The following is a 19,143-nucleotide window of genomic DNA, read 5'->3' on the forward strand; positions in this document are numbered from 1 at the left end:
GTCCAAGGCGGTAGAGACCACCATGGAAAGGCTGGCAGGAAGGGGAGTTGCGGGGCCCCTGGGGGCCCCTGCACTCCCCATGCACTTGGCATGGGGAGTTGCGGGGCCCCCAGGCACAGCCCCACCCTGCTTTTCACTGTCTGCACACCAGACAGTGAAAAGCATGACGGGTGCAGCTGCACCCGTCGCACGGCCACAGCACCGCTGGCTCCATCAGGAGCCGGCTGCAATGTTACGGGCGACATCCCCGCTGGGCCGGCAGGCGGAAACTCTGTTTCCGCCTGTCGGCCCAGCGGAGATTTTGTAATGCGGCCTGCGGGTTTGCGGCCGCATAGGCGGCTGCTTGGCGGTTCAACCTTGGCGGGCGGCCTCCGCCTCCCGCCAAGGTTGTAATGAGGGCCTCTGTCTGAACTCGTGTTGATGTCTGTTTCCAGCTATTAATTCTATTGTGAGATTATATGTACTGTTTTTATAAGAGGAATTCGGGGGATGTATAGTGTGTATGTAGAATGTTGCTTATAGGACATGGAAAGTAGAATTTGAGAGGCACTTTTGTCAGGGGTGGGAGCGGAGCAGAGTGGCAAAAAGGCTAACGTGGCAAGCTGTCCTAAATACATGAATTTATTATATTTACTGTTTTGTGTGATCACTACACACCACTATGCAGTTTGATCACTGACAATGTTTAAGACAGGGGTGGATTGATTAAAGAGATCACTGCATTCTGAGAGGTTCTAAAATATGTTGCTATGATAGTTCCTAATTCATGTCTGTTGGACCTGGCTTTTTGACGGGGTCATCCCCAAACTTTTTGCCTCCTTCCTCCTATTTGTTCTGACCTGTTGTTGTTGGCTTTTGACCTCTGGGCACTTTACCACTGCTAACCAGTGCTAAAGTGCATATGCTCTCTGTGCAAATTGTACTATTGATTGGTTTATCCATGATTGGCTATTTAATTTACTTATAAGTCCCTAGTAGAGTGCACTGTATGTGCCTAGGGCCTGTAGATTAAATGCTACAAGTGGGCCTGCAGCACTGGTTGTGCCACCCACTTCAGTAGCCCCTTAACCTTGTCTCAGGCCTGCCATTGCAAGGCCTGTGTGTTCAGTTTCACTGCCACTTCGACTTGGCATTTAAAAGTACTTGCCAAGCTTAGAACGCCCCTTTTTCTACATATAAGTCACCCCTAATGTGCGCCCTAGGTAACCCCTAGAGCAGGGTGCGGTGTGGGTAAAAGGCAGGACATGTACCTGTGTAGTTATATGTTCTGGTAGTGTAAAACTCCTAAATTAGTTTTTACACTACTGTGAGGCCTGCTCCCTTCATAGGCTAACATTGGGGCTGCCCTCATACACTGTTGAAGTGGCAGCTGCTGATCTGAAAGGAGCAGGAAGGTCATATTTAGTATGGCCAGAATGGTAATATAAAATCCTGCTGACTGGTGAAGTCGGATTTAATATTACTATTCTAGAAATGCCACTTTTAGAAAGTGAGCATTTCTTTGCACTAAAATCTTGTTGTGCCCTTCAATCCACGTCTGGCTAGGTTTAGTTGACAGCTCCTTGTGCATTCACTCAGACACACCCCAAACACAGGGTACTCAGCCTCACTTGCATACATCTGCATTTTGAATGGGTCTTCCTGGGCTGAGAGGGTGGAGGGCCTGCCCTCACACAAAGGACTGCCACACCCCCTACTGAGACTCTGGCAGACAGGATTGAACTGAAAGGGGGCTTGGTGCATTTCTTAGACACTCTTTGAAGTCACCCCCACTTCAAAGGCACAACTTAGTATAAAAGAGGGCCTCTGCCCTACCTCATCAGACACTTGCTGGAGAAGAAACCTGAACCAGAAACTACATCCTGCCAAGAAGAACTGCCTGGCTGCTCAAAGGACTCACCTTTTCTACAAAGGACTGCTGCCTTGCTGTTGGCCTGCTGCCTTGCTGAACTGCCTGGCTGCTTAAAGGACTCACCTGTCTGCTTTTCTACGAAGGACTGCTGCCTTGCTGTTGGCCTGCTGCCTTGCTGAACTCTGGTCTGGCTGTAAAAGTGCTCTCCAAGGGCTTGGATAGAGCGTGCCTCCTGTTCCCTGAAGTCTCAGGATCAAAAAGACTTCTCTTTTTCACTTGGATGCTTCGTGCGCCGAAATTTCCGACGCACAGCTTGTTCCGCAGAGAGAAAAACGCCGCACACCGACGCTGATCGACGCGATGCCTTCGGGACGACCGGAACTTCGACGCACGGCCTCGCAAGGACAACGCCGTCTGACTTCCAAGGAGAAATTGACGCGACGCCTGCTGTGAGAGCGAAATTTTTACGCACAGCCCCGCGGAACGAGGCGCAGCCGGAAAACAAGCAGGAGAATCCACGCACAGACCCGGGACATCTGGTAATCCCCGCGATCCACAGAAAGAGACTGTCCGCGCACCGGAAAATGAAGCACAACTTCCCCACGTGAAAAATAACGACGCAAGTCCGTGTGTGCTGGGGAGAAATCGACGCACACACCATTTTTCCACGTATCTCTTCTTCTGCGGCCCTTTGCGGAGATTTTCCACCAGAAACCAGGTACTTTGTGCTTGAAAGAGACTTTGTTTGCTTTTTAAAGACTTAAGACACTTTGGGGGTCATTCTGACCTCTGCGTGCGGCGGAAGCCGCCCGTCTGGCGGGAACCATCAGAAGACCGTACCGCGGTCGAAAGACCGCGGCGGTCATTCTGAGTTTCCCGCTGGGCTGGCGGGCGACCGCCAGAAGGCCGCCCGCCAGCCCAGCGGGAAACCCCCTTCCATGAGGATGCCGGCTCCGAATGGAGCCGGCGGAGTGGAAGGGGTGCGACGGGTGCAGTTGCACCCGTCGCGATTTTCAGTGTCTGCTTGGCAGACACTGAAAATCTTGGTGGGGCCCTGTTAGGGGGCCCCTGCAGTGCCCATGCTATTGGCCTGGGCACTGCAGGGGCCCCCAGGGGCCCCACAACACCTGTTACCGCCAGCCAGGTTCTGGCGGTCAAAACCGCCAGAGCCAGGCTGGCGGTAAGGGGGTCGGAATCCCCATGACGGCGCTGCCTGCAGCACCGCCATGGAGGATTCCTTTGGGCGTCCCGCCGGTTTCCCGTTTCTGACCGCGGCTGTACCGCTGCGGTCAGAATGCCCATGGGAGCACCGCCAGCCTGTTGGCGGTGCTCCCGCGGTCGTTGGCCCTGGCGGTACATGACCGCCAGGGTCAGAATGACCCCCTTTATATCACTTTTCAGTGATATCTTTACAAATTCATATTGCATCTTTAATTGTTTTGACCTGCAAATACCCAGATAAATATTATATATTTTTCTAAACACTGTGTGGTGTATTTTTGTGGTGCTATATTATGGTATTGTATGATTTATTGCACAAATGCTTTACACATTGCCTTCTAAGTTAAGCCTGACTGCTCGTGCCAACCTACCAGAGGGTGGGCACAGGCTAATTTTGGATTGTGTGTGACTTACCCTGACTAGAGTGAGGGTTCTTGCTTGGACAGAGGGTAACCTGACTGCCAACCAAAAACCCAATTTCTAACAATGTCCCTATGTGTTGATAATGTTGTCAGCACAACAGCATTTCATTTATACAACAGTAATGGCAATGTAATTTTTATACTCTGTGGGTGTTGTGCAGATTAATAAAGTGATAATGATAACATTAAGATGAACTTGTTTTGTGTGGGAGAGCTGTGTTTTGTTTACCTATTACTCGGACATGGAGTATTGAAATTAATCTTTATTGTATGGTTAATAAAACCCATTACAAAGGTGAATGTGTGACCTTTCATAAATAATACAATGTACAAAGCCATGACACATTTAAAAAGGGATTAGGTCTGGCTGTTGCCATGTGCAATTGTGTCAAATTAATACATGCAAAGATGCTGACAGGGAGTACTGGATATAGGACCAGGGGATTCAATTATAGAATTATTGTATGCAAAGGATGAATTAAGCAACAAAGGATAAGATATTAATCTGACATAATTATTATTAAATTTGTTTATTAACTGCAAGATCCTTATAAAGATTGGTCCACATTTAAAACACAGTTTTTCTTGCCATTTCAATACATATAACAACATTCATCAATAAAACAGCAATTCTACTTTCTCACTTCAACATGTCCATCACAACTGTGCATTGCACTTCAGACAGTGAGGAAATATTTGACATAATTAGTTGTATCGAAAGGCAATCAATTCTTTATAGTTTTTTCACAACATGGTTCTCTTTAAAAAGAATATATCATATGCTAAAAAGTAAAGATTCCAAGAAAAATCATTTCAACAAAAAAGAAATGCTTGAGTGCAGGACTGAAAACAGGGAAGAGCTCCTATCAAGTTGACTGCATTCCACAGACATTGTTGGCACTTGAGTTACTTTCATTCCTCCTAGCAATTTGGTTTAACTTTATGAGTTTCTGAGGTTCTGGAGCCCAATCAAAGGAGAGTTTTACTGTAAAGCTCCTGCAGTATCTTTTCTACTAAGTTGATAAAATTGTGTACTATAAAGTATACCAAAATCTTTTAAAGGGCTCATCTAATGTAGAGAATACAAGAGTTATCTTTGCCAGTCCTACATCTCTAACAATCATCAGCAATAGGAATTCTAGAATGTTTGTTTGATGATGCAGACTGGTGTTATGAGATATTTTGTGACATCATTCACTGGTTGGCCCTTTTGAAAGCCTTCAGTGAAGAAGTAAAGTTGCACCAAACAGAATGATCTAATTGTAAAAGAGGCAAGCAAAGTTAACAAGACAAATACAGTGCAGTCAAGTATGCAACAAAGGCCTGATTCAAAAAGGTATACTTAGACTTTCATGTAATTCTATGACTGTTTGCTATTTACAGAAGGATTTACATGTAGTTTCTTTACAAGTGTGGAATCTCCACACATAAAAAGACATATGTTTTTATGTGCAGAGGCTCCGCACTTATAAAGCTACTACTTGTAAACCCCCTTGTGAATAGCAAACAATCATAAGCTTACATAACACTGTAAATTCACCTTTGTGAATCAGGCCTCAAGTACTCAAGTTCATGGAAAATAATGGGTAAGATGTAAAAACTATTTGCTATACAACATAATTTATATATTTAGCCTCTTATCATCCAAAATATCCCCAGAGAAAAATATTAATAGACAGAAGGATGATCATATTAATATTACAAACTGTCCTCCAAAGTGGCTTTTCCACTATGCTGGTAAGTTTCTTGTCCAATTCTGCTTGCTGTTCTTTAGTTAATTTCATTGCAGGAGTCATAGACATGCCACAAATCCAGAAATATGTTTTCTTCCACCAAGGAAAATCAGGAGCTATGAAAATGTTTGGAGGAATAAGATTTAAAATAACTCACAGAATGCTGCACAATCACCCATACTTTTATATTCTTGCCAGTCATTGTTTTTATACAACATCAATGCATAAATGGTTCTCTATCCACATGTATCTGTGAATACTGTGAGACTCCAACTGTGGGGTCAATGCTTCAATACTTTAAAAGGGGGAGGGAGACATGCAGCCCCCTTCCCTGATCCTCTTAAGGCCCAGAAAGCCCATCCCCTGAATCCAGCTCAATGGCTGTGTCCCAGTACGACAGGCCCTGCAACCAACCCATGCTGCACATGGGTGAAGGCTGTGCATGGTGTTGGGTTGCTTGACTGTAGTGGAGGGTTGGCTTTATGTATGGTAATAAAATATTACTTAACGTAAAAAACAGAGACATTTACTGAAAGAAACAAAGGTTAAATTGACTTTATAGTTAGGAATTGAAATATCATAATTTAGATGAAAAACCTTAAGTATTCACAAAAAATACTGTCATGTAATATTAAAAAGGGTGTAATTTTAAGTAAGGCTTGTTACAGGCTTTGTCAAAGGGTAAAGACAACAAAGTATAAAAAGGCAGGCTATTGGCTTTATCAAGGGGTCAGCTCATCAACATATATAAATCAGACATATTGAATTTTTCAAAAAGTCACCAATAACTATAGTCAAATGTATATTTCATTAATTCACATATTGCAATGTTTAATAACCGAGATAGCCACAAAATATTTTCAATGAAACATTACAAACATATCTTTGAGTCTTTTTTTAACTTTCTCCATGCAGCAAAGTACAGTAATAGATTCAACCACAAGGGGGCCCTGCACTCCTACTGAAGAGCAGACAGCTCCTGCTCGAAGTGCTTTAAAAAATGTTTGGTAAGCTCTGCTGGGGTCATGGATACAATCACTTACTGTGTGCTTTTTTAATTTGCTAGGGCCCGCTGCACTCCCTGCAGCCTCCACATCATAAACAAAGCTTGTGGTGCCCCTGGACATTCATGGGATGCCACCTGGACGAAAGGATAAAAAAAAAAAAAAAAAAGCCCTCACAGGACATTATGGTGTGCTCCTTGCCCGAAGCAATAAATAATAAATGAGGACCCCCTGCTCATTAATGATCTTATTTTTTGCTTTTTCTGTAGTATTTTAGGTGTATTGGTCCCACCTGGGATACCCACACATTTTATTAAAGTTGTGGGCCGCGGGGAGAGCCCCAAGGCTCCGTCACCCCCTGCTGGCTCCCAAGCAAGCACACTGGCAGGAGCGCCCCATTTATTTTTTAACCACAGGTGCCCCAGTGCAAACCATTTTTTTCTGAAAGTTAGGGGCCCTACAGGGGAGCACCAAGGCCGTCACATCACCTGAAAGCTCCCCAGTCAGCACCCTGGAAAAAGCCGTCCATTCATTTTTTTTAATTGTGGGTTCCTGAGTGCCGCACATTGTTTTTAGTGAGTTGGGGGCTGCAGGGGCAGCCCTAAATCTCCCACATCCCTTTCCAGTTCCCCAACCAGCACTTATTCGGGGTGCAGTGGGAACTGGCTGCAACTTTTCTTTTACATGGGCGAGAGCAGCATTTTTTTGTGCTCCCACTGGGCGGGAGAGAAATTGTGTTCCCTGCCAGGGAGAGTGTGGGCAGGAAGAAAAGTTTGCATTCCCTACTGCACTCCTGGGCAGAGAGCACAGCAGTGTCCCCAAGATGGGGTCACCGGAGCCATAGGATGGCTCAAGGAGGGGGCCCCATTCCCAATTAAAAATGCCTTTGGCCCAAGGCCCAAGCCTTTCAAAGGCCCAAGGAGAGGGCATCACCCCCACATCTCATTTTTAAAAAAATTACACAGCCCCAGTGGATGTGTCCCCAGGGTCTTAAAATGGCTCAGGAGGGGGCTGTGTATCCTCCCTCCCAATTAAACATAGAGTGCTCCACAGGATGGGGTTCCTGGAGTTTAAAAGTGGCTTTGGAAAGGGGACCACTCCCCCCTCAAAGTCAGTAAATCAGCCCTATAGGATGGTATTCCTGGGTTCTGGAAAAGGCTCAGGGATGTGGCCTCCCCCATTTATAAATAAAAACAACTGGACTGAGGCATAAAGTACTAGTCAGGTGAAAGTGACTCTATTCATGATATATTTTATCAGGAATTCTCAACAAAGGCATTGCAAAGGTCTGCTACATAGAGACCCTTTCACCCTTACAAGTACATGGTAAGGAACAAACTAACATAAAAGTTACCAAACCTCTGCAAATTCATTGTTTTGTTAAAAGTCACACAACATATAGCTGAACCATTTGTGCTGGGCTAGTCAGAAAAAAAATCCCGAATATTTTTAGGGGTAATATGTCTTGTTAGGTTTTTCCATACTAACTCCTTGTGTTTTGAACTCTTCTGCTTGTGTCACTTTGGTTAGCTCCTTCACTGCTCAGTTTGTAGGAGGTTTCTTTTCCAGTCTTTCTCATGTGTTTTATTATTTTAGATTTTTCTTTTACATTTTCTGGAATAACCTGCTGTTTGTAATTTCTTAAACATATGTTTAAAATATTGTTCTGTGGTCTGGCAGTCTCTTGGCAAAATGTGCATTTTCTGAAATGCTTGCATTAAAATAAATACATTGAAGTAACACTAACTTTATTGCTTACACATTTTTCATATTGCCCCTTTTTTGAGTTACCTGCAGGTTGCTGAGAACCATCCTTGTCCATAGTGTTGTCCACATCTTCCTCCTTCTTCCAGGGATTAATCAGGTCCACTCGAATAGCAGTGCTATGCCTAGTCCACCATGTTAAGCGAACAAGCTGAAAAAAAGACATTTAAAATATTTAAAATATGATAAGAAAAGTGAGAGGCAATTTAAAATGTATAAAAGAGAAAAATAAAGTTCAAAATAAAATTGTAAATCACAAAATGTTGCATTTTGATTGGGTCATAGCTGATATTTTCCCAGAAAATGTACAGAGAAGCATCATTACAGCATCATTCACATATTGCTATGCTTTCTCCCCCTAAAAGCTGCAAGAGGCCCTTTCTGAAGTGATGAGCTGACCCTTAGCAACTGTACACTCCTGGTGGCCTCTGTTGGAGTGAGTATTTGCCCCTCAAATACAGTTTCTGGGGTCCTGCGACCCTTGGCTGTGTCTAACTGGACTTCTCCTAACATTTGAGAAGTTGGGATTTAGACACATTTTGGACTGCCAGACCTCCAGAGGGCAGGGGCCAGCAATCCAAGCCAATCAGCCCAAAGCACAACCTTTCTGGAGTAAAGAAACATGTTTCCCCTACTTGAGGCATTTCTGCAGCAGCAAATCAGTTTCAGCTGGCCCATGATGAGAAGGTATTCAGCCTTGTCAAACTTACCCTTGGATACAGCCAGCAACCTTGTCCTGCAAGAGGCATTTGAGCACCAAAACGTGACTGAGTCCAGACGTAGAAGTCTTTACAGCCAAAAGCTCAAAAAGTATTCAGCTGACGAGAGGACTTCTCTGGCCACAAGATTTAAATTTTACTGCTCTGAAGTTTTCCTGCCCAACGTTTTGCTGGCCCTCATTACAACTCTGGAGGTCCTAAAAGTGGACCGCTAAAGCCATGGGGAGAATGCCACCATCATACTGGTGGCGCCCCCCGCCAAGCATACTACAATGTTCCCAACGGGCTGACCAGCGGGAACATTGTAGTACGCGTACCCACTGGGCTGACCGGTGACAATAGTGCTAGGATATCAGCATCAGCTCCTTTAAGGGATCTGAGGCCAAAATCCTAGCACTCCAGCACCCTCAGAATGTGCACTGTCTGCTCTGCAGACAGTGCATATTAGGACGGTGCTGGACAGGGGACCCACTGTGGCCCCCCTCACTGGCTTTCTGCCAGCCTTTACATAGCGGGTCCCCACCATGAAAAGGCTGGCAAAAAGTGGGGTTGTAATCAGCCAGGCAGCACTGAGTTCAGCTCCGCCCTGGCTGGTTACAACTCCGACTGCTGTCACCACGTTGAGAACCATGTTCCCGGCGGGGACGGTGGTTCCCTGGTGGGTCCGTCCACTAGGGTAATAATGTGGCAGTCGGATCACCACAGTTGTGGCAGTCCACCCGTCACCCTGAGTCTGGTGCATCAAGGACCGCCAGACTCGTAATGACCCCTTTAGTCCCAAGATAAAATCTCAGCCGGATGAAACCTACTTGATTTCTCCAACCAATGCTATGTCACGGTCAATCAAATCGTACCTAGATCCCAGTCAACTGTAACTATAAACTATCACTGGTGCATTACTTTTTCTTGCTGCTTTTTCATTTAAATCATTAGAAATTCATCGCTAATTCCCCTTTTTTTTCAAATTCTTTTTATTAGTGTATCACACCGCAAACATTAACAATCGCAGGTCATAGAACAACATCTATATCTTTAGAGAGGGAGTGGGGTGATAGTCGGCTGGGCTTCATAGTTTACACAACAAAATACATGTATACCATACAAATCTTATTACAGTCGCATAATAACATTATATACAGCTGTCTCCTTTCTCGTGGTCATGGCGTTTTCAAAAAGAGTGGATCATTGCCCATTTAATTTATGCTGGGTTAAGAAGAACCTGGCATAAATATGGCATCAGGTTGGTGTTTGTGGTGGAATCATAGAGTCTGCTGAGAACTGTGTTTATAGTGTGCTTGGCATTATTCCATCAAGAAACGGACAAGTGTAGCCCAAAATATGTTGTCTTTTGTGTGGCCCCCATCACGGTGGATAAATATGATCCTTAGCTTCTTATCGTGCTACTACTGCATTCCATTCTTCACTGCCCGTACTTAATTGGACATTATCTTGCAGCGAATTCAAGACTCTTGCCTCCGTCTTAGGACTGTGTGGGGTCATTTAGTAATGTCCGGAGCAGTGGGTGCCTTCCATTGCATAGCTAATTGCCTCTTGAACAAAACAATGCCAGATCAATTAATCTATAGAGATATCTATCTTTTTTATTTTTGGGTTGCATACCCAATAGGCACGACTCAGGGGTAGAATTCAGCTGATGTTCTGTTATCTCTGTAATCTGGGCGGTGACCGACTGCCATGCATTGATCACTGGGGGGCATTCCCACAGCATATGGTAAAATACTGCTGATGTTAACCCACACCTAGGGCATTGGGGTGCAGCGTCGGGGAACATGAGACTTACACGATAGTGGGATAGGTAGGCCTGATGTATGTAACTGAACTGTGTATATTAGAATCGAGGATTTCGGGAGACCTCCTTTATCTGCCTTAATACAGTTGTCCATTAAAGTGAGCTAAGTGGTTGTGGGAGGACATCATTCCACCTAGCCATTGCTCCATTAGTGGTGGTGCCAGTGTCAGTATGTAGTGCCGTGCATAACAGTGTTATTATTCGTTTCTGGCCAATATCTGATAGCAAAGTTTGCAGCACAGGCAACTATGATGGTTCTGTTTCGCCCATGCCCCATGTCATGTAGTAATCGTTGAAGGGCATGGTAAGTCAGAAAGTGGCCTGGTCCAAGATCTGCAAGTTCCATAATATCTGCATAGGAAATAATAGTCCCTTCCTTAAAAAGATCCTCCACTGTCGTGATACCCCGTGGCCCATGGTGTCAAATCATGACATACAGCTAGTTGGGGCCCCCCTGGCATCTGAGAGATGGGAATCAAGGGTGAGTACGGAGAAGCATGCAACGTACCATGTACAAATCTTGCCCAGCACCTTTGAGCAGTCTCCATTAAGTCAGTACCACCTTGTAATAAACGTGTATTACCAGTTAACCACACATACATGGGAGTATTTCCTATCCTTTCACTAGTTTTTGCTCCGCACTCAGGTGTGTGCTAAGCCAGCGCAGGGGCCACTGTAGTTGTGCTGCAGCATAGTAGCGCTCAAAATCCGGGGCTGCCAGCCCTCCCTCTGCTAGTGGGCGTTGAAGGATAGTTAACACCATCCGCCGTCTTCCCTTGCCCCAGATCAATTTGATCAGCAAGCCATTCAACTCTCGGAAGTAACTTCTGGGGAGCCTGATGGGAAGGGCAGCAAAGAAATAAAGCAACCTAGGTAATATTGACAACTTAGCGATCGTAACTTTTCTTAAGGGTGAGAGTGGTAAGGAGCACCAATAGGGGAGAGAGCCTCTATTTGCTCGAAGCTCCCGGCCCAGGTTCCCATCTTTGAGAGCCTCCGTATTGTGGTATATTTGTATGCCCAAGTATTTAATGGATTTGTAGCACCAGGGTAATCGATAGTCTGCGGCCGTGGTTCTGTGGTGCAAGAGAATCGGTATCAGGGGAAATAAGCATGACTTTGACCAGTTCACACATAAGCCAGAAAAATCCCCAAATGTGTCCAGTAATTTCATCACGTTTGTCAAGGAGGAGCGAATATCTCTGAGATATATTAGTGCGTCATCCACATATAAAGAGACGATTTGATAACTGGCCCTATCCGGGATCCCACATTCCTCAGCACATGCTCGAAAGCAGCAGGCCAAGGGCCCCATGGTAAGGGCAAATAGCAGAGGCGACAGTGAGCAACCTTGTCTGGTGCCCCTGGAAATCGAGAAGCTGTCAGAAATAAGTTGTCCTGTTTTCACCCGTGACATCGGTTTAGTATATATTGTGCTGACCCACCACCGAAAGTTGGGGCAAAAGCCTGTGTGCCGGAGGACTACAAACAGTAACTCCCAGCTAAGGGTGTCAAACATCTTCTCTATATCTAGTGATACCGCCACATACTCATATGTCTCGGGGTGTCTCTTGCATGACATGTAAAAGGCTTCTTATGTTGAGAAAGGTGCTACGGCTAGGCATTGACCCAGCTTGATCTTCATGAACTAGTGTTTTGACAGGGGGAAGGAGTCTATTTGCTAATATTATTCCCAGAATCTTACAGTCAATGTTAAGGAAGTATAAGGGCCTATATGACTACATCCAGAGCATGTTTTGGCAGGACCACTATTAGCACCTCATGCTGAGAGGTAGTTAATTCTCCCCTTTGCCATGCTTTTTGGAACACTTCCAGTAGTGGCTGGGCAAGGTGGGCCGAGTACAACGCATAGGGGGTCATTCTGACCCTGGCGGTCTGAGACCGCCAGGGCCAGGGTCGGCGGGAGCACCGCCGACAGACCGGCGGTGCCCCGCAGGGCATTCTGACCCCGGCGGTTCGGCCGCGGTCAGATGCGGGAAACCGGCGGTCTCCCGCCGGTTTCCCGCCGCCCTGCAGAATCCCCCATGGCGGCGGAGCGCGCTCCGCCGCCATGGGGATTCTGACACCCCCTACCGCCATCCTGTTCCTGGCGGGTCTCCCGCCAGGAACAGGATGGCGGTAGGGGGTGCCGCGGGGCCCCTGGGGGTCCCTGCAGTGCCCATGCCCATGGCATGGGCACTGCCGGGGCCCCCGTAAGAGGGCCCCACAAAGTATTTCAGTGTCTGCCATGCAGACACTGAAATACGCGACGGGTGCCACTGCACCCGTCGCACCCCTGCAACACCGCCGGCTCCATTCGGAGCCGGCATCCTTGTTGCAGGGGCATTTCCGCTGGGCCGGCGGGCGCTCTTTTGGAGAGCGCCCGCCGGCCCAGCGGAAATGTAAGAATGGCCGCCGCGGTCTTTTGACCGCGGTGCGGTCATTTGTCGGCGGGACTTTGGCGGGCGGCCTCCGCCGCCCGCCATAGTCAGAATCAGGGCCATAATATTCTATTGGCAGACCATCTGTGCCTGATGTTATATTGTGAGCCATTTGGGCTACAGCTAAGCGTATTTCTGCAACCAGCATGGGTTCCTCCAGAACAGCTGTCTGCATGGCGGATATCCGGGATACAGGAGCAGTGCTCATGAATGTCTCCAGTTGTGTAGTTGTGGGTTGTGGAGGTGCTTTATATAGTGTGTGGTAATAATTATGAAAGGCTCCAGATTGTGTGGTGGCCAGGGTGCCATCACTAAGCTTGATAGCCCCTATTGGAATGTTGTCTTGTGTATCGCGGGTGAGCTAGGCCAGTAGTCTGCTCGCTTGATCACCTTCCACATGTAATCTAGTGAGATTAAAGTTATACTCGTGTTTGCGGAGGTATGTTTCAGCTTCATTGTATAATTTACGAAATTCACAGAGTTGAGTTGGTTCCATCCCTTGGTTTGCGGCCATCTTTTCCAGTGGGCGCAGCGGACTCTTTAATGACAGCACTTCTCTGTGCAGTGTTTTTTCTAACCCTCTAAGTCATAGATAGGCAACAGCCCCTCACCACCACCTTATGAGCGTCCCATTCAGTGGCACAGAGGGTCATTGAGCATCTATTATGTTCCAGGTAGTGTGCAATACAAGTGGAGAGTTCCGTCCTGAATGGGGGGTCCGATAAAGCAGCGACCTATGGGTGCCATGTAGGTATACTAGGGTGTGGTGTGCCCCATTGAAGTGTAAGCATCAGTGGGCAATGATCAGATGAAGTATGAGCAAGGTATTCTATCTTTTGTCCCATAGTGATATTACTCAATAACAAGTCTATCCAAGTATGAATGTCGTGCACTGGCGAATAAAAAAGTATTCCTTCTCCATTGGGTGTGTGAGACGCCACAGATCATAAACTTCACTGTTCCTAATCCATGCCCCCAATTGCTGGGATGCTCCCCTGCTCACCACGCCTTGTAGTGGAGGGAGCAAGCAGTCCATTTCTACATCAATAACACAGTTATAGTCACCCCCCCACAGGCATGGGGTCAGTGGGTCACGAAGAAGTGCTGGCATGAGTGTCATGAAGAAGTCTCACTGCTCATAATTGGGAGCATAGACCCCCACAATCGCTAAAGCTGACACATTCAAGGACCCTTCCACAATTACATATGGGCCTTCTGTGTCTTCCCTGTGCGTATGAGTCAGGAATGGTACTCCCGGTGCTATCCATATTAGTACGCCTCTGGTGAATGCTGAGTAGGATGTGCCATAGATTTGACCTCGCTATTTAGCTCTTAGTTTGTGAAGTTCGCCTTCTAGTAAGTGAGTTTCCTGTGTTATGGCTATCTGTACTCAGTGTCGCTTGAGGTAAGTGTGTATTCGGTATCGTTTAGTTGGTGTAGCCATACCCCGGGCGTTCCAAGTGAGCACTGTGTATTGCTGCCTATTATCAAGTGCGGGGTCACCCATTGTGGTATAGTTGGAAGTAAAAAGCCCATTACAGACTCTTGTCCCGTATTACCTGGTGCCCTACATTGTGCCCACTCAGTATGCAACCAGAGTAGGCCATCCTAACAAATGCCAACAGCACTCTGATTCGTCTCCCTCCCCCCAGTTTCTGCGAAAAACATAAAACCATCAGTATTAACCAATAAACAGATAACAATAACCCTGAAGGCAGTGGGGCTTTCCCCAATCCACCATAGTACCTCATATTACAGCACAAGCAGTTCCAACGGTTATATGTTTAAACCACAAGTGCTTCAAGCACCCATGGCTCAACAACGAGTTCGGAACAACGAACTCGTTGGTATCACTAATGCCTTTACCACAAATGCCTTTACAATGATCAGCATGCACGGTTCCAGCATGCTTCTCCCCTAGTCCCCCACCCCCAAAAAATTACAGCGAACCCCCACAACCACCCCAAACCCCACCCCCAAAATAACCCCAACCCCCTCCCCTAAAACCTAAACCACCCCAACCCACCCCTTAAACCTAAACCCTGACCCCCCTAAACCCTAATCACCCCAAGCCCCCACCCCACCCCCCAAAAACAAAAAATACCCAGAGTCCCCACCCCCTAAAACCTAAAGCACCTCAATCCCCCAACCCACCCCTAAAACCTAAACCCAGAGCCCCCCAAACCCTAATCACCCGAGCCCCCACCCTACCCCCTCCACCCCCAAAAAAACAGCCCCAGTCCCAGCCCAACTTACCTCCTCCTTCACCACGTCGACTCCCTTCTCCTGTGCCTTAACCACGCATGTACGTGGTTCACACATGCATAGTTAAGGCACGAAAACCAGGAAGTCATGGAAAACGAAACCATTGTTTCACTTTAGTAACCGACTTCGTGGTTTAGGAGTCGTTGTTCCGGGTGTTTCCTAGTTCCAATAAGATGTAGAGGTAAAACTGGTCCATGTGGATAACTTGGGTCAGGTCAGAAAGGTCTCACAAGCACTCAAAATTTCCGACATTGGCCCTGTTAAATAATGTTCCATCTAGCTGCGTAGTAGAATGAAGTTACGTGGTAGCTTGTACAGGATCTTAACGTGCATATCTGGACCCCCAATTCCACTTCACTGTCCATTGTAGGACTATTCTTGGCCACATCTGGACCTGATAGTGTGGTCGCTCACCTTATCGCACATCTTACCTTATGCTCTTTAGTTTCATTTCCTCTGCAGTGCAAGTTGTGACAGCCGGCCCTTTAGGTGTGCTCGAGACTGTGAAATGGGAGCTCCCTGTGTCTGATCCCGAGCCTGAGCGATCCTTTTTCCTGAGTGCCGCGAAGGAATTCGCTGTGTGGTGCAAGGTCTCTGCTAGGACTTTGGCCCTTTCTTTTGCATCTTGAGTCTTAGTTGGCTTGGTCCTTGGCCTATTGTGTCATTGACGGCGTGCAGTAGGTGTCAGCAATGTATCTCCATCCTTATTTGCTGGTGCGCTTGTAGCAAACCCCTTAGCATGTATCCACGTCCACACATCTTCTGGTGTAGAAAAAAAGAGAGTGCACCCCATCCACCACCCAGAGTCTGGCGGGAAACAATAGTGCATATTTAATGTTCAGTTCTCTAAGATGCTGTTTGATTTTCACATAGGAACCCCGCTGGCGTTGCACCTCCGCTGTGAAGTCCGGATAGGCCGTGACAGCACAGTTCTCAATCTGCCATGATCCGTGTACTCAAAAGCTTTGTAGTATTAAGTCCCGGTCACGGTAATTCAGAAAACGGGCAATTAGCGGGGGAGGTGGAGACCCGGGTGGTGGTGCACTGCCTGGAATTCTGTGTGCACACTCGATTGAAAAGAATTTAGGGACCGTGCCGTCAGTACATTGTCCAGTAGGCAGTTTTCTATCAAAAGTTCTGCGCACTGACCTTCCACTTTCTCAGGGAAGCCCAAAAAGTGGACATTGTTCCTGCGGGAGCGTCCCTTTGCGTCTTCCATTCTGCGGTTTGGAGTCATTACTTCAGTGGTGAGTTGTTTCATTTGTGTTTGTAATTCACAGACAGTTGGTTGCATAGTGCACAGGGTGGTCTCTGCGTCATGCACCCTGTCAGTTAGTTTATGATGATCAGCTCGAAGAAGATCCTCATTTTGAGACACCAAGTCAATTCTGTATTCCAACGAGCTTTTGGTGTCTTGGATAGCTTGCAGGATTTTGTTGAATTGTGAGGAGTGTGCAGTGAGCCTAGACTCCATTTCTTTCAGTGTGGACATAGCTTCATTAGGAGGTGATAATAGGCCCGGTTGGTCCTGTTGTTGGGTCTTAGTAAGTTTAGGCTTCACCATCATGTTACCACGGTCGAACAGTGACCCACCAAGTGTCCAGCAGCACCAGTGGCGTTGTTGGGGCACGGCTGTTGGGACATCTGTATCAGATTATCCAGCACTTCAGTGGCCCCAGACCCTTTTCTGGCACCAAGGGCAGGCAGTCCATGACTATCGTCACTGTTTAATGGTATGGTGCCTTCTGTTTGGCAGATAACTCCACTGTCAGATCTGGGGCAAAGACATGCATATGCGTTGTTAACCGTCGCTGTGCCCGCATGTAGGCCCACCGCGGTCTCTACTCCACAGCAGCAACACCATGCGAACCGGCAGGCCGCTCCGCCAGGTCTCCGCTGCGGCCATCCGGAGGTCCATCACTTAGTGGTAAGTCTATTGGGGCTGCTGTGTCCCACGTTCCCTGCGGGTCCATCATATCACTATTTCCACGGGTGGTGCCGACCGAGTCAAACATTCAGGCCTCGGCAGCGCACCTCATAGCACCACACCTTCCCAAGTTTCGCCTTTTTTGCCCGCTCATCAGTTTCTTACTTGGGAGGTAGTGGGTGTAATGACATGCTCCTAGCGTGCAGCCAGGGTCACAGCACCCGGTCCGATCTGTGCGCTCCGGAACAAGCCACACCCGTAGCCTAGTCGGTCGAGATCTTCACGTCGCCGCCTCGATTAGTACCGCTCCGCACAAGTGGGTATCACTTCATTCTTGCCCGTTCTCACATCGATCATAATGCTGGATGGGCAGGATTATTTAGGATAATGTAAGGGCTGTGGACGGAGCGATTTTCTAGGTGTCTGATTCGGCCGCCATCTTGGCCGCGCCCCCTCATATCTAATCCCTTATGGGATTTTTTTGTTGGTTTGATTTCAATTTGCTTATTATTTTGTTCTCTAATTTTTATAAATTCGAGAGGGATTTTATTGTGTCTTTGATTTTTCAACTATTTTGGTACTTCTAAATACTCTAGGTATTTTCTTTAAGTTAAGCCAGGCTTCTCTGTGCCATAGCTACCAGGGTTTGACTCAGGTTAAAATTACTGAAACATTAGACTGAACATAACAAGTAAGTTAGTTAGTAAGAATGGGCCTGTTCATGGTCGTGAGGAGCCCAAACACCAGGATATTTACCTTTTATGGCAGGAGGAGGAGTTTGCCAAGGTTCCAGCAACTAGGCGGGCTGCTCTTGGCGATCAGGACCCACTCCAATGGAGGCAAGCAATAGGGCTCAGGTAGGTCCAGTTACAGGTCAAGGCACCTCCAGATGCAACAGGTCAGTTGGGCAGCTGCAGGGGGCCTCTGAAGCTTGTTGTGTCTCTAAAGCTCACAAAGAATATCAGCCTACTGACCCTTACTGTAGCCTGAATTTGTGAAGTCTGGGTTGAAGACAATCTTCCAATCTTCCTTCTCAGACAGGTCCAATCTTCCTTCTCAGACAGCAAAGCAGTCCTTCAAGCACCAGGGCTGTCCTCTTGCAGCTTGGTAGTCATTCTGTTGAATCTTCCTCAAGTCCAGGAGTGTTCTGATGAGTGGCTCTGGAGGCCCAATAATTATACCTGGTGCCAGCCTTTGTGTGTGGGGATCCACTGTCCCACCCTCAACACTGATTCTGGAAAATTCGTCCCCTTCTCCTGGTCAATGTTCCATCCAAACTATCTTGGGTGACAAAAGACAGGGTAGGCCTATTGTCAGGCTCCTTTATGTCTTCAGGTGGCACATTCCCTTGAAGTGCAAGTGATAATAAGCAGAGCTCCTCCCTGGCAATTCTGTCAGGATGGCCCATCCTGTCCACATCTAAGCCCCCTTTGAGTCACTGTCTGGAAGTCATCAGAAACGCCAATAGCAGAAACGTTCAGTCATGTGAACCAGGACACTGGCAGAAGGCACAGTTCTAAAAGTGGCATGTTCAAAATTGTAACTTAATCAAAGAGGGTTTTAAATTACAATTCATTTGAGAGTAAACAACACATCTCTAGCAGCTCCCAATCTAAAGTTATCACTTATTAAATGTAATAAGGTAACCAGTGTAAGTAAATGGGAAAGATAGACCTTACAACAATGAAAAAAAAGACTTTAGGAGTTTTTCACTGGACATGTAAAAGTTAAGTATGTGTCCTACTTTTTTAATGCAACACACCCTGCCGTATGAGACTTTAGGACCCCACTTAGGGGTGCCTCTTAAGTATTATAAAGAAGGTTTAGGCCACGCAAAAGATTTTATTTTGTCAGGTCAAATGGCAGTTTAAAGCTGCACTACAGGATGCAGTGCCAGATCTGAGCCATGTTGTTGGCGTGCTAATTTAGTGGGTGGCACAAGAGATGCAGGAGGCCCAATAGTAGCATTGAATTTACAGGCTCTG

General features: G+C 46.8%; 1 protein-coding gene across 2 annotated transcripts in view; it reads right to left on the minus strand.

The window, feature by feature from the left end:
• Window positions 1–3,791: 3,791 nt before the first annotated feature.
• Window positions 3,792–19,143, minus strand: part of SLC5A9 (solute carrier family 5 member 9) — a 763,977-nt gene continuing 748,625 nt past the window's right edge. Inside the window, exons 15-16 of one of the 2 annotated variants that reach the window (XM_069232707.1) lie at window positions 8,024–8,147; window positions 3,792–5,344 (exon numbers count right to left, since the gene is read on the minus strand). In XM_069232707.1, coding sequence (XP_069088808.1) covers window positions 5,136–5,344; window positions 8,024–8,147 — 333 coding nt within the window. In that variant the 3' untranslated portion in view covers window positions 3,792–5,135. The remainder of the gene's footprint in view (window positions 5,345–8,023; window positions 8,148–19,143) is intronic. The other variant, XM_069232706.1, reaches the window with a different exon arrangement.

This window comes from Pleurodeles waltl, chromosome 4_2, assembly GCF_031143425.1.
Source record: "Pleurodeles waltl isolate 20211129_DDA chromosome 4_2, aPleWal1.hap1.20221129, whole genome shotgun sequence".
Taxonomy (NCBI): Eukaryota; Metazoa; Chordata; class Amphibia; order Caudata; family Salamandridae; genus Pleurodeles; species Pleurodeles waltl.